General features: G+C 40.0%; 1 protein-coding gene across 2 annotated transcripts; it reads right to left on the reverse strand.

Annotated features, from left to right (window-relative positions):
* Positions 1 to 5,799: 5,799 nt before the first annotated feature.
* kita (KIT proto-oncogene, receptor tyrosine kinase a) lies at positions 5,800 to 25,434 on the reverse strand. Of its 2 annotated transcripts, none has more exons than XM_026157734.2 (21): positions 25,126 to 25,434; positions 22,123 to 22,374; positions 20,766 to 21,050; positions 20,532 to 20,671; positions 19,932 to 20,103; positions 16,699 to 16,882; positions 15,615 to 15,730; positions 15,270 to 15,384; positions 13,416 to 13,600; positions 11,955 to 12,061; positions 11,695 to 11,809; positions 11,035 to 11,139; positions 10,555 to 10,665; positions 10,307 to 10,448; positions 10,048 to 10,142; positions 9,811 to 9,941; positions 8,979 to 9,101; positions 7,741 to 7,852; positions 7,548 to 7,647; positions 7,185 to 7,290; positions 5,800 to 6,122 (listed from the first exon to the last, which is right to left on the reverse strand). In XM_026157734.2, exons 1-21 carry the CDS (start codon positions 25,187 to 25,189, stop codon positions 5,940 to 5,942), a joined length of 2,943 nt encoding a protein of 980 aa, XP_026013519.1. In that variant the 5' UTR covers positions 25,190 to 25,434; the 3' UTR covers positions 5,800 to 5,939. The 2 variants fall into 2 exon arrangements, with proteins under 2 accessions (XP_026013519.1, XP_026013518.1); XM_026157733.2 differs by having other exon boundaries at positions 19,932 to 20,124.
* Positions 25,435 to 27,422: the final 1,988 nt, after the last annotated feature.

Consider the following 27,422-nt stretch of genomic DNA (forward strand, 5'->3'; position numbering starts at 1 on the left):
TAAACAAACTGCGAGACGTACAGAACAATGGCCTTTAGACAGTTGAGACCAGCATTCATGAAGAAAAGAAAACAATCTAAGTTTTCCACGGACTTTCTGCAGTTTGATTTTCTTTGTGCTAAATAAACAATGACATGATGTAAAAAATTGGCTCAAAGGTTAAAATCTGAAGTTACCATCCACCAAATTCGTGAACTTACTTTACTGTATGCCTGCTAGATATCAGGATTTAACCTCTGTGAGCATGGTAATCTACTGACATATGCTTTTAATTTGTAGAAACACTGAATATAAGTACAGCTTCAGTCCTGTTTAAACCAAGCAATGTGAACAGGTTTTAGTTTTTTTCTGCAGTAGTGATTTATGTTTGTGGTTCTGTTAAAAGCACATCCCATCGTGTCATAAATTAGTGTCATAAATCTCTTATGAAATCCAATGGTAGGATCCAAAGCAGGATGTGAAATTTTGTGAGGTTTGTCAGGTTATATAAGTGAAAACTATACTTTGATTGAATGACACAAAGAAAAAGCAAGTATTTCCTTTTGTAATTAAGTAGAAAGATATGGTCTCGTATATAGTAAACAAGATCTACCATGACCATCACATCATGGCCCCGGGAAGACAACAGTGTGGCATTAAATCTCCTATAAAACCACAAAGTGTATTTTTTGGAAGAATTAAGCAAATAAAGCATAACATGTTCATTAGTTAGGTCTTCTGACTTTATAAGGTAGAATAGATCTCCTCATGTTTACACACTGAATCAATTTAATTAAGTAATTGTATATCTGTTATAAGAAAAACTCTATAAAATACTGCAACTTAAACAAAGTCGGCCTTGAAGTTTGCTCACTGTTTTTGTATTTACAACAGAGTGATGGAAGCCATCTGCTGGGGCCCTGAGCCCTTCTGCCTGAGAGTTGCCTGTTAATGAACTGATACACAGTTATAGGAACAGAAGGTTCACTCTTAACACAAGAGGAAGTGCAGTGTACCTTAGATAAAAAATTTTTTTACCATACCCACACACCCACACACACATGCAATACACACACTCCTCCTCACCCACCCAAATCTGCCCACTCCCTCTGCGGTCTGTGTATCTCAGAGCTTCTGGCAGGCAGGCCACAGGAGCACCCCTCTTCAGCCCTGACAGGGTGCACAGAGGGGTGCATGTTTCCTGAGCAGCTTGAGCAAATATGGGAAGTGGTGGTGACCCAAAAAATTACCCATATGCTACGCTCCTTTCCATTTTCAACCCGACACATCCGTTAACTGCTAAATATGTGCAATAAAAACAATTTGGAGGCTTCTAGTGTTATTCAATTTGTGCAATTTAGTTTGAGAGGTATCTTTTTCTGAGAAAGACCTTCTTGTCATGTTATTACTAATGAAGTAGTAAGCTCCTGACTCAAGTCATGGGGGTCTTGTGGGTATGGGAATGTGTTTTGGTGTACATCAAGACAACCCTTTTTTTTCTGAGTAAAGACTCGATGTTATCTCTGTTACATATTCGCTCGCTGGAGAAAGACAGAGCTCGCGCATCACATGGTAATGCATGAAGCATCACATGATGCTGAGTAAAGACACTGTGGTCAAGGAGGTCATTTAATAGAGGCCCTGGAGGGATATTGCTGAATGTTTCTTTCTGGAAATACAATTATGATTAGTCAACTTCACAGATACTGGAGGCAATTGTGTTACCGGGTATTGCAACAATATTTTACTTTCTGGAAATCTGAAAAAGAACAGACTGTTATCATTGTTTATCTCCTGAGAAAAGTCTTTGTAATGGCCACAATCCACTAGTTTTTCTGTTTCCTTCTTACCATGAGCTTAGAAACACACCGGAGGTTTTCGTATTAAACCGCCAGATTTACCATGAACAGCGTCCAAAGGAAAGTGACATGCTTATCAAATTTACAGCCACAGCAAGGAACCGCAATGCGTTGAGCAATTGCAGACACAAAATATTGACAGGGACGTTTTTGCACACAACACATGGGTTACAAAGACATGCTTTGATGTTTTTATTTCTATTTCTTTCTACTTTATGATGAAACATATCATTTGTGTCAGTTTTGTCTGAGCAAAACAGAGGATTATTAGAACATTTTTTGATACTGATTTTTGTTTAGGAAGAAAAGCTGCATTCAATGTCATTGTAAGGGATTATTAAAGTATTCCGATTCTGATTGATTCTGATTCTGATTAATAATGGTGTGATATGCTTTGGCAAACGTTTTTGCTGTCGTAGTAATAGTTTTCAAAAGAGTGCAAACCTGTTAATCCTAGAAGAAATGCGTAAGCCTAGAAGTCAGTATATCTATACACTTGCATAAGTTATGCAAAGAGAAAACCAGTTTTGTGACTGTTGTTTCCATTAAAATGCAAAACACTAGCCAATCCTGAGGGTAAGATAAATGTACTGTGGGATTAGTTATATGTGTGAATTTAAAATGTCTTGTTTTATGCTGTGGGAAATCTGCTAAAGATCTATATTTCTACCAGTGTCCTAATTACAGATTCATCTTAACCTTTCTTTCTAAAACTTCCTAAAGTCTGACTAACAAACATCTTTGCCTCAATGATGGGATTTCCTGGCAGTCTCTTATCAGCTAGATCCTGAAACAATGGACTCTGCCCCCGCAACTTTCTGCACCGGGTCTTTCTGAGGGGCTGCTTCAAGTGCTGCTGTCCTCCTCGTGGCTTTCCCCTCATGAACAGATGTCCTTTTCTGGGTTCAAGCCAAAGGATTTAAAATACAGCAGGAAGAATGGCAAAAAAAATATCAGATAGTGTATCATCTGTAACTTTATTTGGCAAAACTGAGATCCAGTTAACCTCAATTTTCTGGTAATGTAGAGCTTATCAAAATCAAATCAAATCAAATCAAATCACTTTTTATTGTCACATCACATGTGCAGGCACACTGGCACAGCACATGCGAGTGAAATTCTTGTGTGCGAGCCCCACAAGCAATAGAGATGTGCAAACACAACAACACAAACGAGCAAAATACAAGAATGGCCAACCTGAAACTAATAAATATATGTACAATATATAATAGTGTATGCATTTCTGGATGAATCACTTGTGACAGCGGCCTGAGGGCAAAAACCTGCAGTGAAGATTCATCCCCATCCAGGTGGCAGAGAAACATATAAGGACATGTGTTCCTCAGCCTAGAAACCTAAGGATTTCCTTTACACTAAGCCATCATGTGTTCTCTTTATTCTAATGACTTAGTATAAAGAGAGTTAAAATTGCCAGAGCTATACAGTAAGTTGAATTGTGGGAGCAAAGATGTAAAATAAGGACCAAAAGGTTTGATTGGGAATTCAATATACACAAATTTTATTTACACTGACACGTGTAATAACAACACATCAAATTTACAGAATAACTCTAAAGCTTTTAATAAATATTCAGCAAAATGCAACCAAAAGCTCTTAAATGAGAGGAGGGAAATGCAGTTACAACTGATCTCTCTATTATTCTGAGACATCTTCTTCCTGGTTGTAGAATTGTATTGACTTTGTGATGATCACACATGACCATAAGGAGCAGTTCAGCTTTGGCAGTTACCAAGTGAACTGGCAAAACTGGCTGAGATAATGAATTAGCTAAAATTAGCCAGAGTGAAAAGTTGCAGTGGCAACACAGACAAAAGCAATTTCTCAAGTTGAATCTACAGTAGGAAGTTTGTGCGCACATAAAACACACCATAATAAAATTCTGTACCATATCCTCAATAAGATAAACATCTTCAAAAGCAATGTTACTTTAAAATATATGCACATTTATATTTACAAAAAGACAGAGCAGTAAGACTGTGGGGTTTTTGAAGCCTAAATGACTTGATGACTCTTTAGTAGTGGCACCTCTTGACAGTAATCATACAGACACATGCAGACACACACACACATGCACGCACACACACACACACAAACACACATACACACACACAAGCATAGAACAAAGCACACATGTTCATACACTCAAACAGGACACTTTCTGGGTGCTCCTCATAACATCCACCACAAGGAAGAGGGGGTTTCATAAAGGTCTGGACTGATACAGACTACTGGCTGAGAGGTGCTGAAAGTCCCGCTTCTGGTGGAGGAAACAGCTGGATACAAAGAAGAGAGGTACTGCTGGGAAACCAGCTACTGGCCGGAGAACAATGAGATGACCGACACGCTGAATTCTGTACCCAGTGTCAATATCTGAAGTTAGAGCCTGGAAGACCCTGTGTTTTCCTCTTGCTTGTCACCTCAGGGAATACTGCAGTCCACTTAATGGCATTTCATATGACTTTAACCACTGTACTGCAATACAGAAGTACAGCGTTAGCATGGGGTGAAAACAACTGCCTTTCTGTTTCCTTGTCCTTTGTGAAGGGATAGAAGGTGAAATACAGAGAAAACACAGCGCAGAAATGGCAGTACCTGTCTCATGCTTGTAAACAAATATCATACACTGGATGTGGCAGGAGAGGAACTATATCAACCTTAACAGCTATTTACACCCTTAACAGGAGAACTCCAGCAATGCATCTGTCAAAAACGACCTGCTTGTCTAAGAAAACTAAAATGAAGACTTAAAGGCTTCAGGAATCGTCTCTGTTGTAAAGAATGATCTAACATCTCATCGTAAAGCATTATTACCTATACCTATATACAGTTAAGCAGTTAAAAGTCGAATAAATGAAAAGCTAGCGTACCATCTCTCTGAAGACAACTGTGTGTAAAGAATAAGTGCCACCCCAAGTCATGGTAATGTGGTAATATGGTTCAGCAAAGACAGGTGTTTAGTGTCTAGGAAATGACCTCCAGCATACAAAAAAGCAGAAATACGTTCTAACTAACATGAAGCACTTACGGACTCTAAGCATGGCATAACATGCTGTCTAATAGCTTATACACCAGAATCTTATCATCTCATTTTCAATTGGCCCCTGAAAAGTAGCTCCTTCATGTAAAATAGATCTAAACAGATGGGTATAATACTGATGATAACAGAACAGGATATCAAAAAAAAGTAAAAGCTGCATTAGTTAGTATGTGGAATGATGTGAAGTTCAAGTGCCTTGAGTGCTTTTTCCTCCAACAACTGCAACAGCAAACCACAGTAAAAATAAAAATGCTACATACATTTTCATGAAAGGAAACAACAAACAATAACAGAACACATAAATGCAAAAAGTATATATATATGTATATCTTAGTGCTGTCAGTGTTAATCTCGTTAAAATGACATTAACGGCATAACTGCATTAATTAAATCTCCGTTAGCGAGTTAGCGCAGATCGGCCCATGCGTGGGTCTGGACAACACTAACGCGTTAACAAGCAAACCACGCTAACGAGCTAACTGCGCTAAAGCATTGATGCTGCGCAGCCCCACGCTAACTCGCTAACGGAGATTTGCCACGTTAATGCGGGTTATGCCGTTAATGCAAGATTAATGCTGACAGCACTACTATATATATATATATATATATATATATATCGGAGAGAGAAAAGAGACACTCCCCCCATGCCCCGGAAAAAACGCAAGAAACAAAAAGAGGTAAAAAAATAAAAACACCAAAACAACCTGTATGAAATGTGTAAGGAAAAAATTAACTGGAAAAACAAAACAAAACTGATTACAGTGTAATATGGTTTTACATAATGACAGTTTTAGAGTAACGCTTGATGTCCCTCAATTCTCCCTGGTGCCTTAACAGTTCCTTCCTGGAAGCAGGGGAGCATTAGTCCAACTGTTCTCCCCGTAGTCATCAACAACAGTGGCAAAGATAAATGCCTTCCTTCTGCAACACAGGACAAAAAAATGCTGCTGGTACCAGGTTGAGGAGCAGGTGTAGTGGTTGGGTGTTTTGTGGCGGATCATTACAGGCACTTTATGAGGCAGCCAGACAGGTCGGGTGGGTTCTCACACCCACTCGGCTGAGAGGATTGTTCCCTCCAGGAAGACCTCGTGTTGGACTAGTAAGGGCTGAGTTGGAGTGTTGTTACTGCCGGCTGAGTTGAGATGGTGAGACGCTGGGCTCTGAGAACTCTGCTCCTCCCTTGCTCTAGGCATCATAGGAAGCATGGAGCTGAAGTTCAGATAAATCTAAAGATAAGATGAAAGAGCGAAACAAAAATCTGTGACGGTTGATACTGTTACTGGCGTGTTTAACTTTAAACATATCAGTGATCAGTGTTGTCTCATCTACACAATTACTCTGTCTTTTAGCTGTGTTGTTTTCCTATTCATTCTTTCTTATTTTTCTTTTTTTTTCTCAAGATCAAAACCAGGTTTTAGGCAGAGCCTAAACAACCATCAACAGCATTGTAATAAAATTCTACAGCTCTGTTATCTTGACAATTTTCATACGGGATGCAGAATTACTCATCATATAATGCCTCTGCAGGAGACTTCACAACACATCTCTAACATATCGTGTCCTTTTCAAGCATTCTTGCTATTTCTAGGATTGCTGTAGCTCAGGTGGCAGAGCAGGTCAGCCACTAACCAGAAAGTCAGTGGTTTGATCCCAGGCCCTCCCAAATATCTTGGGCAAGATACTAACCCAATGTTTGCCTACTGGTGGTGATCAGAGAGCCCGGTGGCGCCAGTGTCCGGCAGCCTCGCCCCAGGGCAGCTGTGGCTACACTGTAGCTTGCCATCACCAGTGTGTGAATGGGTGGATGACTGAATGTAGTGTAAAGCGCTATACAAATACAGGCCATTTACCATTTCTAACTTGCTCGGTCTCATGTTTTTTGTCAGTGATTGCTGCTTGTGCTGTTACTCTCTCTTAGACATTAAGCTCCACATGTATACATGTGCAAGGCCTGGGTCCATCCAAAATTAAGCCATACTCCCAAATAGAAATTATTTTCAAATGTAATAACAATCCTATTTTGGCTAAAGTGGTCCTGTCACACAAAAGATAATACGGTATGAATCACTGCTTTTATTATATTTAATATGATTCCAAAAATGAAATGATATCTTGTTATTTCTAGGCTTGTCTAACAATAATTTCCTGTCCTTTAATAAACCCTACCAACTGGAACAAAAGTCTATCTAAGCTAAACTCACGGTCTGTGAGGTATTCTGGGTACATTATTTTCCAGGAATGTTGCCTTGGATAATAAAAGAAAAGAACACTCAAATGTTGAAACCTACACGCTTAGTGGCATCTGACAGCTGCTGTTCAATCGTTTCCACGACCTTCCTGAACGGGGGTCTGTTGAAGGGGTCAGCATCCCAGCAGCACCTCATAATCTCATACCTGCACAGCAGTAATCAAACATACAATTATTATATCCTGTTTCTTTTGTGTATATTGTTTTCTGTTCTCACTTCCATCTGAAAGTTTTAACACATCCTCATTTTTAGTTTTTCTTGTGAAAAGCCAAGCACAACAGGAAGAAAGAAAGCTGCTATTGATATCCTGCTCATTACACTCTTTCCTAGTCACGCCACCTCCATCTGTCTCACTAAATCTCTCCTTTTGATGATCCACATTTCAATTCAACAAAAACTCACATTTCACTGGGCGCAAACTCTGGGGCATCCATTCTGTATCCTTCTTTTATTAGTTTGTAGAACTTGGCGTCCACCTGCATACCAGGGTATGGACTGTTTCCTATGTTCAGCCAAGATATTTAGTTACATTACACACTTATGAAAACACACAGATAGCCAGACAAACACACATAAAGTGGATGGAGAGACATACCCAGTGAGAAGATTTCCCAAAGCAAGATGCCATATGACCACACGTCACTCTCGAATGTGTAAACACACTCAAAGATACTTTCTGGAGACATCCATTTCACTGGCAGACGAGCCTGAAAGGTAAAGTGAGTATATGGCAACTTGCAATAAATTACAATGTGACATGAAACCTTTTCCTGGAAATGTTTTTTTATGTGGCTGGGGACAGAAAATGTGCAACAGAGGGTTGATAAATGAATAGCCTTGACAAAGTATGCAGAAGGTATTTGCCTGGGGTCCCAAAGAACATGCAGAGCTCGGCACAAATTTGTGAGGCTCATACCTCACAAATTTGACAATCAGTTTATTGGCTGTCATGCATAGAGAAATAAATTTGGGATAGAGGTCAGTCAGAAATAAGACTACTTGCATAAGAGATGTAAGTGTTAAAGTTTTTTTCTTTTTAATAAAGTACTGTGTTTGCAGCTGTCTAGCACCTGAGGGATACAGAACAACTGAGGCCACTGTTGAAACAAGGAAAAAATGTAATATGCTAAAAGAAAACTTTATCACAAAGAGATTCTTCTATAAAATGTAAATTAAATACAGTACAGGTTCTCCATAGACAGATAAGATCAGGTACCTACACTGGTTTGGGAAAAATACACGTAAGCTACTGTGTTCACAAAAGCTCGTCTTATAGACAGGTACGTTAGATAACTCCTGAATTTACATATCAGGAAGTGTGGCAAGGCAAATGAACCCCTGGATTTACAATTTGAGAACTACACAAACAAAAGCTTCCAGTTTTCCGGATTTGTCTGTACCATGTTCCTGCGAATCCATTACAAGAGTAGAGTTCATACTAGCAAGAAAGCTAAAATCAACAAACAAACAAACAAAAATCTTGTTCAAATAATCACTTATAAAGTCCAAATCTTTCCTTGTGACACTGTTGATGATTTTGATTCTGGTGAAATCTTAAATTTAGACTTTCCTGCTAGTTATTTTCTAGCACGTGAAAGTTTTGCTAGTGAATTCAAATGAAGCATCATTTAAACTAAATCTCACTTTCTAGTGAACTAGAATAGGTCATAAGGAAGGAATTCATTTTTATAGTAGGTCTGAATGGTGATGAATTAAGCGGATGACCTCCAAACCTATCAAACAGTCTTATCCTACTCCAAACTAGTGATACTAAAGATGTATCACGCCTCTAATATTATATCCCTGTGTGTCCTGCAGCTAGTGCAGACTTACATTGCCTTTGACGACATAATTAGAATCTGTGGTGATGTCTCGGGCAAGGCCAAAATCACAGATTTTGGCCACTCTTCCTTCAGTCAGTAGGATATTTCTGGCAGCCAGGTCTCTGTGAATACACTGAAAAACAAATGCATCATTACTTATACAATCCAGTGATACATGATACATGTTACATACATTAACAGTTAATCACATAGTCATGAATGAGGTGCTTTTTTTGAATGCTCTTTGCTACTGAGCTTCCACACTTGGGTCTGTAACATACAACCACTGACACTGATACATGAGAACACTGGCCTCAGTATCATTGCCTCCACAACCAATGAATTTTTCAGCAGCTTGCTTCAACATCCATTTTGGTTCTGTTTACTAGCTGTGGAAACATGATCCATGTGCTGCGTTAAAAAGGTCAGATTATCAGGCATCAGAGTTTTATCCACAAATCTAATTTGGTAGTCCATGTAAAGAAAATGCATTTTATATATGGTAGAAAATAAATAGTGAAACAAATGTGGACTGCCGTTTGTGTCCAGCCTAATATTGTCATGACTGGACATCAAAACCTGCAGCACAGTTATGAGGAAAATGGACAAGAAATACTGATCTTATGCAAGCAATATAACCCTATAGCATTAGCTCAAAAGGACAGAATGTGGGGTGGTAATGATAATGTTAAAGGTGTACAGAAATTTAAGAGTAAAAACCTCCCTAGAATGTTCTGGAAGGACACCAAATTTTTTCACTGTGAGTGAAAAAATCAGAACATATGTATTTTGCTGCTTTATATGGACTGCCATTAAAAAATGACATTCAAGTGGATGCTCACATTTTTCGAGGCTAAGAACTCCATGCCTTTGGCAACTTGGTATGAGAAACTGAGGAGATCTTCGGTGTCCAGAGACAAACCGTCATCAGCAAACATCTCATTCTCCGTGTCTGCTTCAACGTAAGGACCACCTGAGAAGACAAACAAAATGAAGATGATTTTTCCAATGTGATGATGTAACCACCTTGGCGTGCTAATAAAGATAGGAGAAATTTGATGAATGGCTGGCCGGCTTGCCTTTGCGTAGCGAGTTTCTCTTCTCAGAGGATGAGCTGACCGGTGCGTTGCCAGCAACAGAAGGCTTCATGGTCATGTAGCTGTTCAAGCTGTCACTGTGAAGAGGAAAGGAGCAGTCTGGTCTCAGCTGAATACAGCCACACATAAGCATGCTGCTGTCCAAATAACTTCCTCCTACGCACGTTCTGGATAGTAAATACTAGTTCTGTCTTTTCCACAGGACAATAAATCACTTTTTAAAGATAAAAAAGAACCTGACCCATCTGTGACTCTCTGCTGCATGACGTTGCGGTTGTAGTAATCGTCCTCAAGCTTAAAGCAGATGCACAAGTCTCTCTTTCTGCGTAGAAAGTTGAGCAGATCTCCGAAACAGCAGTACTCTGTGATCACCAGGGTAGGACCTGCAGTACAGTGAAAATAAATCTCCTCAAAAGTTGCAGCAATTTATGAAGTTTACAACTTTATTCCAGTCATAAACAATAACGCAAGTGAAAATGGTTGCCTCACCTCCAACTGTGCAGGCTCCCAGCAGGTTGACAATATTAATGTGGTTTCCCAAGTAACTGAGGACTTTCAGCTCTGACATTAGTGCTTCTTTCTCTGTGGCATGAGCGCTAGCTGTGGAAAGAAAAATATGCAATGCACTCATTATTCACTGAAATATTAAGGGTACACTGTAGCCAAACTCATGTTAAGCAGTGCTTGCGTATCGTGATCTGGTATTTGCTAGCTTAAAATACATAATTGTTGAGAGCTAAATGAAATAAAAGAGCTCTGTTGAAATGTTTTAATATAGCTATATAGCATAGCGTGCAAACCACCAAAAAATATCCACGTAATGACTCTGTTTACAGGCATCTGCAGGCAAATTATGTTTTCATTAGAATTTCTGGACAGCGTGAAGCTACTGTGCACATTTCTCACATAGTCAAAACAGCTACACAGTGCTTATCCCACTTCATTTGCATGTGTGTTGACAGCACTTACATTTGAGCATTTTCACAGCCACAGTCATGACTGAATCTGCTTTGGAGAGTCCATATGCAGTGGCTTCCACCACTTTTCCAAATGCACCAGATCCCAGAGTCTTCCCTAAAAAATGGAGACAGAAACAAAACTGTTAATCCCCATCCTGTTTTTTCTCCAACAAACAAGTTCCATGGTAGTGTTCCTAGGACAGCAGCAGTTTTAACCCCCAGGCTGTGTACGTAGGCACCAGGACATGCAGGATCCTGTTTAAGGTTTGTTGAAAACACCCAGAATATGTCAACAATATTGTGTTTGCAGTGAGGGAGTGGGGTTTCATCATTAATGAACTGTGGAACTGGTTAGTAAATAAAGACCACAGACATGGCTAAGCCCCTAATGCTGTGTCCATACACAGAAACCAGAGTGGCTGTCAATCAATGGGAACTAGCCTGAGGGTGGCAACGATGATGTCATACCCACTGGACTGTTAGGCTTTATTACAGATACAAGCCCCCATTTATCTTCATATCATCCTGCTCCCTACTTACACCTAAGACATGGCACCCAGAACATAAATTTTAGGGCTGCAGTGTGTCAGAAATTATGGATTAATGTAATTACGGGAGCCTAGATACGGAACACAGTACAGATTTTGGTGAATAGGTTCCGGATGCTCACCAAAGCGCAAGTTGTTTCGCGGAAACTCCCACTGGTCATCGTACGGTAGCTGGGTGGGGTCAATGTCCACATAGTCGTTTCCGATAACTTTCCACTGAATCTGATATTTGGGTTTCTAGTGTGAACAATAAGACACGGAGATATCAAAAGACAATTCATGCATTAATTACACGTGGCATCTCTCTGGTCTTTCTATTCACTTGTTTATAAATGTAATCAAAGAGGGTGGGGCATGCAGGAAAAGTACAGTGCTTTCTTACCTGCATGTACTTGTAGAACAGCATGATAAGGATGAGGCAGAGGATGCCTGCTGCTGAAATGGAGCCAATTAGCAGAGGGGTGAACAGGTCATGTGGAACTCTTTTCTCTGCAGAGAGACAGAAACAGTAATGTTTGATAGAGCCAATCGGGGAATCTTTTCAAGGTTTGTCATGTTTACATTCTAAACGACATTGACACGGAGGCAATAAGGTAAGACAGAGAAGTCTAAGTCACAGTGAAGCCCACTTTGATCAAATAACCACAAACTAATCCAATTATACAAGTATACATACTGTGGAGTTCTGTGCTTTTATTCTTTGTTTAAAAAATTATGCACTTTGTTTTGCTAGTTGCTGAAATTCCCCTTGTTTTTAGTTTGTTTGTTTTTAAGCCACAATGTTGTCCTTATTTTATACAGCTGTGCTGGGAATAATTAGAAGTAATCAGTGTTCTGTTCCTTTGTGTCTGGCTCATTGTGATGCCTTATTGTTTTGCTCCTCTGTACAGTGGGGTGTAATAAGCTCTTTAGCGATAAGAAGCTTTCTCTCCACTTCAAATCTGAGAATGCAGAGTCTGCAGGAACTAATCCCCTGTAAACCTGTCAGTGGTTTCTAAAGCTCTGCGTGTTCTCTGCTGCAGCTCACTGACACCTCCGAGCCTCCCACAGCCCCACAATGCCCGGCATTGCCAGGACTCCTACTGTGCTCCACAGTCTCAGCGCCTCCGTCTGGTCCGCTGTTACTCTGTAAAGCAGAAAAATCCTGGGCACACACTCCCAAAGGCCTGTCCTGTCTGGCCACAAACACTCGTCTTCCTCATAATGCTCGCCCACATACCCGCTGGAGCCACAGTCAGCCCCTGTGTCTTGCATAAACCCAGTCCTCCAGGCTCATTTGGGGACAACTCAGCTCAGACTCAGACTACTTTGAGGACACTGCAGAGCAGATGGGGAGGCCGTTACAAAAAAGTGGTTTTGGGGTCATGAAGTAAACAATGGACTCACCAAATGCTATCTGAGCCAATCATGTCGGTGGTATCTCTTCACCAATGTTTACCTAACAGATCATAGACGAACAACATCTAGTAGTAGGACTTCATTTATGGGTTAATCCCTGCCAAAGTCATGTTTTCAGTAAATATTTTGCTGAGGAATTATCCTTCCCCTCAGTGGCGTTCACTGAGGGGAAGACCTGCTTAGATAACTTAGTGCATGGAGTCACAGACAGAGTTTGCCAGATCAGTAATTTTTTTGTGTTCCAAAAAGTAAATAAATTCTTACACCTATGTCCTCTGTTGTTGTCCTATAATATTACAAAGAAAGCATGGAGAGGATTGCATCACTTCAGCAGCAAAACATGTGAACTGACAGACGTCAACGCCTCCTTTAATTCCACAACCCCTATTTAGACTACCTGTGCTGCTTATGTATGACTGGATGTATATCCGTGAATTCAACTCACCACTAATAGAGTAAAGTATGTAGGCTTGCTCTCCCTCCACTGTAGCCACACATTCCAGAGTATTGAACCGTGCTCTGCTGATGTTCACCCGACTCTCCACCTCTGTCTTCCCAAACATGGGACTGAACAGTGTGATGGTGATGACATTGAGCTCCTCCTGGGTGGAATTTACCTGCTGGGAGCACCTGAAGGCAGAAGATTATATACTGTTGACAAAAGAGTTGATGGGATCATCTAGATTTCAAAACGGTTGTCTGTTGTCTGGAATCTCTTCTGTATGTCTCTGAAAGATTACTTTCCTGAGGCTATAAAACCCTTTCAAATAACCTAACTTTACAATATGCAGAACCACAGAAGCATGCACTTCTATTTTAGTACAACAGCAGCTGTTAGTTTCACCTTTTGTGATGTCTTTTTGTGCTCATGAACCAAAGATGAAATATTTGTAATTAACCTTTGACGGTACTGTACTAATAAGAGTAGCAGTTATTTAAGTGCTCTCTGGTGATAGGCTGACTTAGATCAGGTTACTTTCTACTTGGATATACATGCCTTACATGCCTTTAATGATTGTGCATGTAGTGAGCGTTAAGTGGATTTGACTACAATTTTTTTTTTAAAAAATGACTGGCTAAAGTTTGGATTATCAGCAGTGATTCATTGACCCAGCTGCTTTGGATTGGTATTGCTACAGCAACCCAGGGCTCCTCCTTCAGCACACTTTATGTTTGACACAAGATGAACCCTGTTCACTTGTAGCACCAACCAATCACAAATCAATACTTCTCAATCCCCTGTCACATGGGAGGGTCATCTTATCACAGTCAACCAATCACAGGTCAGCCCAGTCAAATCCCTCAATCTCACATTCCACCATCATCATCATTCCTGACTCTTTCCAATGTGTCTTTAGTGTGACCTTTAGGACCCTTGACATGCACTTCATTTCAGCCATGTTAAAGGTTGAATATGGAGATAAAACTCCAAATAAATAAATGGTTAGTGTTGTGTGCAAACACAGTGCTAAAATACGCAGTAAACCAAGAAGAATTCTCCGAAATGCAAAATGAAAATGTTGTATTTAGAAAGATTTTCTGGAAAGTATTTTGTTAAATTCACAGATGCATGCATGCCTCATTGCCTTGCTAAAGCCATGAGACTTTTTTTTGCAGACATAAATCTAATAATTGGATAACATTAGAGAGTTTTGTTTGTTGGCTACAAATTACAGAGCTGCTATTGATTTTGGTTTGGCAGGTTTTCCTTTGTTTAGTCAGTTTATGAGACAGATGACCGATCTGGCTAATATGAGTTTCCAACCAGTATAATTACTTTAGGCTGGGGTTCTAAAGTGCAGCACATACCATTGCACTCTGCCTCTGCTAATTATTATTTTACTTTCAGCTGTGTTACAAATTGAGCAAATATTTTGTTTTTATCACAATGAAAATGTGTAGTTTCCCTTGAGGGACCACATCCATTTTTTCATTTTTGCAAACTGAAATGTTTAAAGCCTTACGAAATCACACCAGTCAGCATAATAACTGAAACTCTCTAGCTATATTATTTTTGGGAAAAAAAGTTGCTCAACACTTAATCAGGGGCTTTGAAGGCCATTGTTTGGTCAGATATGTTTGGCAGTGCCCCAGCAGCTGTCATTGCTAAACGTGGTGCAGGAATGTATGACATGACATTTCAAGATGCAGCCCTGTCCACAAAAACATTGAGAAAAGCAAGACAAACAGAAACATCTTATGAGAAGTCACAACCCTTTAAAAAAATATTTTGACATGTTGGTAACAGTAAGTAGTAGTCAGTAAATAGAAAGGATTTTAGAAGCTTTAAAAATCTCACCTGCCATATGGATGCTCACAGTAGTACCAGGTGATCTGGGGAGCAGGGAAACCCTCAGCCACACAGCGCACCTGTCCATTCACTGGGCTGTCAATCGATACAATTTCTGGTTTACCTGATAAACACAAGTTAATGTCACAATGTGTTAGGTATGTGACAATGAACCAGAGGAAAAATATTGGTTTAAGCATTAGCAAGGTATATTTGCAAGGTGTGGTGAGGGTGGAGAGCTGGACTTCATTCCACACAAAGTAAGTGTAAAATACACTATGGGTGGGTCATGAAATTCATCCCATGGCTTAAGGGAATATGAAACCTTTCAAAAAAAATGTGAAAACAACTTACTGATCACAAAGACGGTGAATGTCTGATTTGCTGAAGCATCACCATTGGAGGCTTGAAAGGTGTAAACTCCACCCTCTAACATTTTCAGCCGCACTAGCCTCAGCTCACTGATGTAACTAAGCATAAAATAATTATTTTATTAGTGCATTTGTTGATTTTTAAGATTCAAATATCACAGTATTTCATTCAAGCTCTAATTGTGCCAAAACAGGAAAGAGCTGATTCTCATTTAGCCACCCTGTGAGAAAGAACATAAAATGTTCAGATATTTGCATTTTATATTGTAACCATCTTTTCTTTGTTTTCTGCTCTTTCATGTGCATCTGCAGTATGCATATTAAAAATATTATTAGACAAGTATTAAATCTTTTCAGTCTTTATTTGCATCTATTCACTGTTGTGGCCACTGTAGTAATAAACCCCCAAAAGTTGATTCTGTTCATCTGGTGAAGTTTTTTCTAGTTATCGGTATCAATTGTATCAATGGATATTTACGAGTTATATTAAAGTCAGGCTTAAAGGTTGCATCAGGGTTTTATTAGGAACAAGTCTCAGCAAACATCTTGAAACTAGTCTGGGTGTCTTCTTCCTGTTGTAATGAAGCATTACTCAAATGAAGTTCAATTCTAATGATCATTGAGACATAAAAAAGTGTAGCAATAAACACATATCTTCTTTGCCAAAAATAAGTATTTTAAAAGCTGTTCACCCAACAGGATATACTCTTATTATCTTTTTTTCTGTTGCAGAATTTTTCAACATATTTCACAATGCCATATCTCCTGACAGTAATATTGAGGGTGGGAGGCACGCAGGATTACATCAGAATACACATTTCTATCTGCAGCATGTAGGTTACACTCCAGATATATCATGGTTTTATTTCTCAAGACAGTCATTCACAGTCTGACAGCTCCTGTTTCACAATAAACCCCAGGGCACTGTTTCAACTGTATATTTAAAGGGACTATGACCTGCAGCTAAACCAGAGATTCACCTAAAATAAACCTGGCTGAATATGATGTTTCCATCTTTCCAACAATTAAATAAAACAAAGCAAGTGTGTGCTTGTGTGCTGTCACACCTGTATTCATCACTGTGTGTGGTGATCACATGGTCAGTTGTGTTTCTCAGCTCGTGGCCTTTAAAGCTCCAGGAGATGTGTGGCTTTGGATAAGCCACTATTCGAACTTTCAGGGACAAACTCTCGCCGGAGCGGACGTGAAAGATGCTGCTGTTTGTGGGCATTAAGTCGATGAATCCTCTTTCTGAAAAATAAGAAAATTAAATTGTTGTCAAATTTGTAGATTAATGCACCGAAGTCTGAATTATCTAACTAGTGCTGTTCTCATCCAACACATGCACTCCAAAGGGTTAGGATAAATTTAAATACTGAAAATAGTAGGGGTGCAACGATATTCGTATCGATATTGAACCGTTCGATACAGTGCTTTCGGTTCGGTACGCATATGTATCGAACAATACAACATTTGTAATTTATTTTATCAACTTTCCTTCTGACGATGCTGTCTGTGTTGAGCGCTCAGTGAATCTGCGTTCGACTACTCCGCCTAGGCTGCACTGTCGAGCGCAGATCCACTGAGTGCTCAACACAGACAGCATAGTCAGAAGTAAGAGCGCAGGGCAAGCTAGCAAGACAGAAGTTAAGCTCTCATTCAGATCTGGCGTTTGGAATTATTTTGGTTTTCATGTGACGTATGACCCTGAAGGTAAGCGAGTCATGGACTAAAGTAAAACAGTATGTTGGATGTGCCGTGCAATGCTCAATTACATGGGTGGGAGCTAGTGTGTTAGCGCAGTTAGCTCGTTAACGTGTTGGCCGTCTAGCCCCATGCACGGGGCGATCGGCGGTAGCTCGTTAACGGAGATTTGCCGTGTTGTGGCGTTAAGGTCATTTCAACGAGATTAACCTGAAATCACTAGTGGGAACACAACGAATATGACTGCACATTTACGCCGACATCATCCTAGTGCAAAGACAAAAACAACAAGCATGCTACTAACTTTAGCCGAGTCATTTAGACAGATGTTAGCACATGATTCTCCTTATGCTGCTGAGAATATAGCCCAGAAGAAGCGGATAGTATAGCTTTTATTTTGGAAAGAGACATTTCTCTGTAATAAACTCTCTTTTCCAAAGATGAGTGATTCCTCAATCAGATACAGGGCTTGCAGTATCGCTAGCCCGACGTCCTGGGGCTAGCGATTTTTTTCAGTCGGGCTACCAAAATCTATCTCTTCCCTGCCCGTCGGGCTATTGTAGGAAGGAAAAATATATGTCAATGCTTTTGCATTCTTTCAGAAATGTAGCTGGGTAATTATGTCATTGGCATCGGTGAGCCACTGTCAATATGTGACATATTGAAATCGCGTTTGAATTTGCGCTTGTTTTTTTGCTTTCACTTTGCAATCGCGCGAACTGTGTATAGAGAGCGACAGCACTGATCTGTGAGTGATGAAAATTTGTGCACCAATTCCTCTGACATCGTCTTATTAATCGTTAGCTTACTATGCAAACATGACAAGTGAAATCTCCCGCAGCAAGCTTAAACATGTGAGAGGTTGATCGCGCAGAGAATCGCTGAGCTTATGTGAGTGCGTGTGTAAAAGCAGGAGGATATATATTTCATTTCTTCTGAGCCAAATAAGACAGGTCAGGGTGAAGAAGTGACAGCCAAAGAAAAGCTTACCACAAAACGGAGAAGTTATGACAAATCAGACTATAAGGCAAAAAGAAAGTGCAGCTTCATGGTTTCATGGACAAAAGAATTTCTGTGGCTGCAATATGACGAGCTAAATAACCAGGGCTGCACATAAGTGGTCCGCAGGTGCGCATTCGCTGTCAAAATAAAAAACGCGCACAAGGGTTAGGGTTAAATTTAAAAACTGTACTTTTGAGTTAAAATATATATTTATAATTTTAATAAATGACAAATTAAAAAGGCATGAACATTTTTTTTGTATCGAAAAAATATCGAACCGTGACACCAAAGTATCGAACCGAACCGAACCGTGAATTTTGTGTATCGTTGCACCCCTAGAAAATAGATCTCATCAGGGGTTGGGAGAAAATGTACCACTGTATGCTCTGATTGATTTGGTCTGTTATTTGGGGCATGATGTTACTTATGTATTTTATTATTATCACATGCCAGATAATCAGTGACTGTTTCAGGAATATTAACTTATTTTGTTGTCACCATAAAATGGTGAAAATAGATCTCATCAGGGGTTGGGAGAAAATGTACCACTGTATGCTCTGATTGATTTGGTCTGTTATTTGGGGCATGATGTTACTTATGTATTTTATTATTATCACATGCCAGATAATCAGTGACTGTTTCAGGAATATTAACTTATTTTGTTGTCACCATAAAATGTGACTCTAAGTGGTGATGGTCCATGAGAGTTCATGATATACACAATACTAGTGCCAGATGCATTAACGTCTTTAAAGAAAGTGGAAGTGATAGTACAGAATCAATGCTATTTTGTTCCCTTAACTTCTTGTACAGTGGGTTACATGTAGTTCAGCCTAATTAATGTCTAATAATCACAGTGAAATATATCTTCTCATTTAACTGTTATGCTCTTCCTTTTTGTTTTAGTCATATCTGTACTGCTGCAATGGTGGATGCTTATATAAAACACTGGTAAAGTTTCAAGCAAGGTATGTTTAAGTATTACCAATGAGCAAAAAGCTCAACATTAGTCAGTTTTGTTCTTATTCTTGACTCTATATGGTAAATGGCCTGTATTTGTTTTTGCTGCCCTGGAGCGCAGTGACAGAGGCAAAGCTGCCAGACACTGGCGCCACCGGGCCCTCTGACCACCACCAGTAGGCAACGGGTGAAGTGTCTTGCCCAAGGACACAACGACAGAGACTGTCGGAGCCGGGGCTCGAACCAGCAACCTTCCGATGACAAGACAAACTGCCAACTCTTGAGCCACGATCGCCCCATGACATTAATGAGAGAGAACATGCTTAATATGGTCATATAAGGTGTTCAGCTTTGGATGTGAGTGTAGAAACACCTACCTGATGTTCACATATTTTGTTTGTGAGAGGCAATCAGAAGAAAACGATTTTTTAAAAGCATGAATCATACAAAGCTTCATTAGTGGAATCAAAAAATACTGATACCATTGGAAATCAGTGTATTGGGTTCCCTTTAACTCATTTAAAACACTGAAAACTTAATGATGCAGAAAATTTTTGAGGAGAATAATTCACAAAAACTCTTAAGTTCATGTCCAGCTTTAAATGCAAAAAACAAAATTACATCACTTACTCACCATATACATCGAGCCACACCGACTTGCTGCTGACCCCTTTTCCATTCCTAACTTCACATATGTAACTCCCAGCATCCTGTGGCCGTACTGCATCGATTTGCAGTGTCGTTCTGTGGCTATTGGCAAATTTTTCCATCAGGGATTCTGAAGAACTGCCAACCTTTGCTGGTTGCTGTGGATACCAGACGGCACCCTGTCAACGCCCAGAGATCTCTAGAGATTAACCCTGTCTGCATGTCTATGCTCACCAAGCACAAACTACCACATGCACACAACCACCTGCATGCAAGCACACACACCTACGGTAGCTCACAAGGTACACTGCAAGGCATACCTGAAGCTTAGACATTGTGGACTTTTTAAAGACAGGCAACAGGAAGACGCAAGGACGAGGCTGTGCTACCAGTGAAAGATTCGCCAATATTATAAGGGACTTGAATTAATTTCCTTTGAATTATTTTCATTTTGGAGCACCAAATTGTAGCAGCTCATTTGGAATGGCAACAAATGCAGAATTTTAAGGCAACTCAAAAAGGGAAGCAGTTAAATCTTTCACTGACGGCAAAGCACACAGCAAAGACAAAGGCAGAAGGTTCTCACCGAGCCAGGTGGGGTGACCCACGTGATGTTGATTTCTCTATTGGCATTACTGGTGTTGCAGGTGAGGGAGAATCTCTCACCTCGGGTCAGAATCACTCTTGTGGATGGTTGGAGCTCAACTACAGGAGGCGCAGTGGGTACTGCAATAAAACAAACCTCATGTGATGTCATTCCTTTGGTTGATTTTAGCCAAATCGAAAAATGTACATATGCTGCACACCCACACTAGTTTACCTGGTACAACACTCAGGAAGAATTGGCCTGATCTGACGTCCTTTCCATGGAGTCTTCCTGCACACACATAGCAACCTTCGTAGGCCTTTTGTGTGTTGTGCATGTAAATGCCATGCTCCAGGCTGGCGGAGAACTGGAGACCAGGGGGCAGAGTTTTACTGGAGCATGTTTCCAGGTGCATATTCTCCAGATCTGGATCAGTTGCCAGGCAAGGGAAGGAAGCATTTTCTCCCTCACGAGTAACATATCTAGACACCTTTAGTTTTCTGAAGGGATTTCCAGGATCTGGCAAAAAATAAATAAATAAAAGAAATTGCAAAGGTAGCATGAAAGCAGGGTAACAGTATATGGGTATTTGAACTTTTTATTATAATAATGGGGATGTAATGCTGGCTATCCAATTCCTTTATATACGAGGAACAATGTACTTTGCTGTGACAGTCTTTTCTGTTTCACATTATTATTAAAGCTATGTTGCTAATAATCTCCAAATTCAACCATGAAACAGCTCTGATACAAATAAAATAAGTCCTCTTTTGATCTCAGTGGACCCCCTGAGTACTGTGAGATGCTGACTCGATAGATTGGTTTGCTCTGATAGATTCTGCAGATGCTTTATCAGACTGGGACTGAGGACTTTCTAGGCTGGGTCGATGGCTTTGCATCTCCAACTAATTTCTGCAGTTAATTGTCTTGCTGGGGAAGGCTCATCTCAGATGTTTGAGGTAATTGATAATATAAACTAGAAACTGTTGCTACTTAACTCAGACTTAACTTTGTGCTGTTTGTGCCCTGTGAAATCTGGGATCTGTAGTCTTAAGTCACACTGCTATTACCATGGGAACCATAATTGTTGCCAAAACAACCAACAACCAGGACTAACATGTGAAAGATTATCAATCTGTAGATATTCCTTTTGAATAAGTTCCTTAACGAGAAAACAGGATTATCTTCCAACACGATTTAAATGATTACCAAACAAATTACTTCTCAATATTTCTAAATATCATCTGCTAAGCAGTTCCTGCTTGTTGCCTCAAAGGTAGATGAACGGATTGTGGAGTGAATGATCAGCACATGATAGAAGCCAGCAGTGATGGCTTTGGGCCAAGGGGATATTGGGTCATGTAGAAGAAGAAATACAGTAAAACTCAGTCATACACTCAATAAATAGCTCTGGTAGCTACTGTACCTGTCCAGGGCAAAGTCACAAACACCTTCTTCTGCTAATACACCCACACACATAGATTTTGTCTACTTTTCCCTGCAGCCTGCGTACACGCTCCTTTCTCTTTCTCTCTCACAAAATTACCACACAGTCTCGAAAGGGTTTAATCACCAAGAAACATTTAGGTACCTTTCACATAGACGTAGATGGAGGCATATTCCTTGGAACCCTCCTCCTGGCAGATATAGCGACCCATGTGAGTAGGCAGAGCCTTCTTAATTGAATATGTCAACATCCCATCGATGTTGTTTGCTGCCAGCAGCTTTGACCTCTCCCGCTTCCACTGTATCCTGTTTTCACCCTGGCAACGTAGTTTGAAGGGTTCGTTGAGCTGGATGACGACGTGGGGTCTGGCAGGGGTGATAGTGGGCTTTGTATCACCTTGAATGGGAAAAAGAATGTATTTAAATGAATGCCACGGGTATGAAAATGCAAGAAAGTGCAAAATCAAGGCATTATTTCTTAAGCCTTCATATGAACTTAAGGCCCTACAGTTTATCCATTTGGAGATTTGTTTTGTTTTTACTTGACCAAAGCTATTGTACAACAGTAAAATGTTTTCAGCACTGTGAAATCAAGATGTTTCCACTTATATGGCCCCACAAGCCTCCCATGCATCATGAAAGCTTAGGGATAAAATCTCTGATGTAAAGTTAAACATAAGGGTAGCCCACATCAGATTTCAAAACAAAAGATTTATACTGGCCATCATTCACAAATTGACCAACAGGGACATGAACTTTATATGTAAAACTTCTTCAGTATATCTATTTGCTCTCAACATTTATGACTTGTGACTTCTTGAAACAACATGAATTGTACTCATGGCTTCTGTACTCAGGATGTAGCTCCACAAAACAAGATGTTTTGCCAAAAAGTTGCTAGTCAATCAATGTCTGATTGTTACTGAAAGATGCTAGGAGACCAAAAAGAAAGATTTTCACGAGAAAAAACGAAATCAATCAATTTATTGATTAACTTAAAAAAACAAAACAAAAAGCAATTATGCACCCCTTAAATTAATAATAGGGTTCTCTGATGGATCCAGACCCTCAAGCTGGAAATGACTTTTCAAAACATTTATCTGCATCAGCGGTGTAAGTAAAACAGCTTCAGAATATGTAAACTGTTCTATGATAGTTAAAAGAAATGCTGGCATTATAAAGCAGACTGGTGGTGAAAAATGTGCCATATGAAAAAACACTCAATAATTAATATGTGCTTTTTACCAGTCATGGTATAAAATAAAACAAATGCCTGTAGCATGGTCTGTATTTAAAGGGGCGGGGGTGTTACCCAGAGTCTTAATCTGCTGCACCAACTGAAAACAGGTGGGGAAAGATTGAGTTGCTCGAGTAATGTTTTTGTTCCCTGAGAAAACATCACTGTCTTTATTGAAGCCACTTGTGATAAACACTATAGGACTGTGGTTGCAGCAGCAGTACAACAGGAATGAACAACAAGGTTTTTATGTGAATAGATGTGCTCTTTCCATCCTTTTAATTCATACTTGGATAAAATATATAAATGAATAAACACTGTTCAGAGAGCCAGTCTGGCACTAACAAGTCATGAAGAAAGACACTATTGTAAGAAGGAAGTGTAGCAAGAAAACATTTATCTTAAATGATGAAATAACACGGAATTTCAGGAATAGCAGGGTATCAGTATACAAATACACCCTGTTAAGAGACTGTAAATAATACCAACATTGCCCTGAGTTAAAACGTGAACATTTGGATATCAGTATAAAAGAAGGAGATTAATTTGCATGCGATGTATATTAAGTCTAACTGAATCTTCATAGCGTTTATTTAGTTGATCTGATTTCTTATATCCACCAAATGCAGAACAAACATGGTAAAACTTAATTAGGTCCACACTGTGCGTAAGCGGGCTAAAGGCAAACTTCATGGCGTGCCGTATTGCGTCATATGCCAGGTAAGCTTGTGCGCGCTCGGTGGAAATGTGGCAGTTAGTCGAAGCTCCTGGTGAAAATGTCGTGAACATCAACCGTCCCCTATGGGCGCATTATATGCTGCCAAGCTGTCGGTCAGATGGAAGTCCACCTGATGCCGCCCTGAGCTGGAAGAAGCTCCGTAGACGCACCATGTGAGCAAAAGAGCGCAAAGTTAAACAGCAACACTCGCGGTTCACCGCTTTTATAAACATGCATGGCCAATGTCGGTTTTTCATAAATTTCCATAGAGATAGCTCTGGGAACATCCAAAACTCTGTTTCCTAACAAGATTAAAAAACAACAACAACCCAAATCTAATTTAAAAAATGACAGGCTGCACATCAACCCACTTAAAGCGACCAAAAAATTGAATCGTGAAATAAAAAAAAACTGACACTGAGTATTTTTAAAAGGCAGTAAAGATATCATTAGCTGTTTATAGACGATTGACCTATTCGGCTGGACTCTGAAGATGATGCCAAAACACAACAGTTGCAATGTGTTTTTGATATTCATCCTCAGATCAAAACACAACCAACCAACCCGGAGCGCAGGCGAAACGTTTTACATTGCTCAGTGTTAAAAGTCACACATGTGACAATATTTATCTAAAAAAAAGGGAGAAATTACATGTGAATGCAGTCCTGCTTTCGACAGACGTTTTGCATACTTCCTGTGAATCAAGAGACGCCAATAAATTTTCATACTGACGGTTATGTGCAGCTCCAGGAAAAAAAATCAAAAAACGGCTTCATCGTGCACAAGAAGTCTCTTTGAAGCTCACTCTTGCACATTGTTCAACACTTTATCGTTTTGATTACTTTTTTTTTTTAAATAGCGCCCTGTTTTCCCAGTATAACATAAAATATTAAAGTAGCTCCAGCGCCCAGATCGTCCGCATTAGTATCCACTTTCCTCATTAGGTTTCTCTGACTTCGGGTTGTCTTATTCAGCACCCTTCAGATCTGACTACTTCATAGAACAAAGAGAAGTACGGACAAATCGCGATGGGAGGCAAGTGCAGCGGTACGGTTCGCTATACGTAGATTATCTTTATCACACTGGGCTGCAAAATAGCAAGCATTAAAACAGAAACCCTTTCTTTGTTCAAAATTGAAAAGCAACAGTTGTCTGCGTAAACTGGCGCGTCAAGTGTAAAGGCTCAGTCTTACCTGGATGGAAGGTTAGCTGTAAAAACACAGAGAGAAGTATCCAGTGGTATTCCATAGTTATCATTCCATGGGTCTACCTGTGAAGGTGAGCCAATGCCTTTATATGAGTAAGGTAGCTCTTGTCTGCTTGCCTAGCGCGTCGGAGTTGTGGGCAGTTGACCGTGGGCTCTGATAGAGGCGCACTTAGAAGTCTTTAAAGGCACAGATGCTCAGTTCATCTCGCAACAGCAGCAGCCGTCGCCAATCTGCAAACATACTGTTCTCCTGGGGAGCGCCAGAGGGGACGGAGCAGGCCGACCAGGTATCTCTGACTGGCTGTGGCGTCAACAACATGTTTATAGGAGCCAGTGGTGGAGCCTATTACTCACACGATACAGTGAAAGAGGGAGGTGTTTGTGACCTGCAGTGTGCTTCCCAGCACACACACACACACACACACACACACACACACACACACACACACACACACACACACACACACACACACTGAACTCAGAGAGAGACTGACAGATCAGGACAAGGATATATGCAAGGTGGCATATGCTGTAGATGATGTTATCGCCGATGTAGCCCGCATGCACATGCTTCAGATAATTTCACTTTTTTTTTTTAACCTTTTACGTATGAGTGGAAGTCAGATCGATAGATGTGCATTTTTTGTGGCTTTTGTTTTTATCAGATAAGAAGTGACTGCACACCACTAGCATCCATTTCAGCTTTAATCACACTAGCATTGGTCATTTTTCCCACGGCTTTATTATTTTACATGTTTTTTCACCAGACAACTCCCTCCTCCTAAGAACAGTGACCTGCAGTGTGCTTCCCAGCACACACACACACACACACACACACACACGCACACACACACACACACACACACACACACACACACTGAACTCAGAGAGAGACTGACAGATCAGGACAAGGATATATGCAAGATGGCATAGATGATGCTATCGCCGATGTAGCCCGCATGCACATGCTTCAGATAATTAACCAAGTGACTGCACACCACTAGCATCCATTTCAGCTTTAATCACACTAGCATTGGTCATTTTTCCCACGACTTTATTATTTTACATGTTTTTTCACCAGACAACTCCCTCCTCCTAAGAACAGATATGACTAGCCCTGTGAAACTCTCTCTCTCCCTCTCTCTATCTCTCTCTCTCTCTCTCTCTCTCTCTCACACACACACACACACACACACACACACACACACACACACACACACACACACACACACACACACACACACACACACTAATGTAGTCTAGTTTTCCGTTGCCTGTCACATCCATTGCTTTCTGACTGTCCGTATTTGAAAGCACGTGGCAGCGCGATTTTAGCTCAAAGCAACTGTTGCAATAAACCACAATACCGTCCTCATTAAGTTGATTAAGTTTACTCTGTGAGTTAATTATTCATTCATAACGCACCTTATCTGTCATCGTGTTCACGTCAAATAGGCATAGAACATACATTTTGGCCAGTAGGATAAATGGGGTTCTTTTCCTTCCTGCAAAATGTGAAAATAGTATATTCAGTTGAAATTAATGCAAAATTTTCATTTTTCTTCACCTTATTAAACAAAGATTTCAGTTCTTCCCTCTGTCATATTTAGTATTTGAGCATCAGACTAACAGATCTGGCTAAAAATCACATGAAAATTAAAGAAAGCCAATGTTTAGTTTTTAAACTATAATTTCCATAATTAGACTTTGCATTTCCAGTTGCACTGCTTCACAAAAGCAAAATAGGGCTGCAACATTCAAATAACCCCCAACACACACAAACTAAACCTTTGGTTAGATTTATATCAGATCTAGTGAACCTGCACAACCAAGCTCAGGCCATAAATGGCACTGCCAGCTCTTTGAAAATAGTGCCATGAAATCGGATATGTTTGCTAAGCAAGCAGGTAATTACTAATGCCAAAAAAATAGGGATTAAGTTAGCTTTCCGTTGATGAACATATATACTTTGGCTCACTCAGTGCATCATTTAAACAACGTTGGTGTGTAGAATGTATTTATAACTAAACCAGGATGTGTTCATAGTGGTGAAGGACATCTGTAAATATGTATTTGATGCAGTTGCGTGTTTACTTATAGAGTATATGCTTGAACCACAAAATCACCGCATGTCAAAATGACAGGCAAATAAAACCTGCAAATACTCTGCTGCGGCACATTATTTTAACTGATAAGAAGAACTCAACATGCACAAGTGCTCCTGTTTTTCATCTGTGTACAGTGCAGCAACTATCACACAGTTTCGAACAAGCTCTATGTGTC

This window comes from Astatotilapia calliptera, chromosome 23 (genome assembly GCF_964374335.1).
Source record: "Astatotilapia calliptera chromosome 23, fAstCal68.1, whole genome shotgun sequence".
NCBI lineage: Eukaryota > Metazoa > Chordata > Actinopteri > Cichliformes > Cichlidae > Astatotilapia > Astatotilapia calliptera.

Coding starts and splice junctions, on each gene's coding strand:
- kita (XM_026157733.2), bottom strand. CDS start 25,189: ATGATAACTATGGAATACCACTGGATACTTCTCTCTGTGTTTTTACAG. Junction 15,731..16,698: donor ACACACAGTGATGAATACAG/GTGTGACAGCAC, acceptor TTTTATGCTTAG/TTACATCAGTGAGCTGAGGC. Junction 10,143..10,306: donor CAGCAGAGAGTCACAGATGG/GTCAGGTTCTTT, acceptor TCCTCTTCACAG/TGACAGCTTGAACAGCTACA.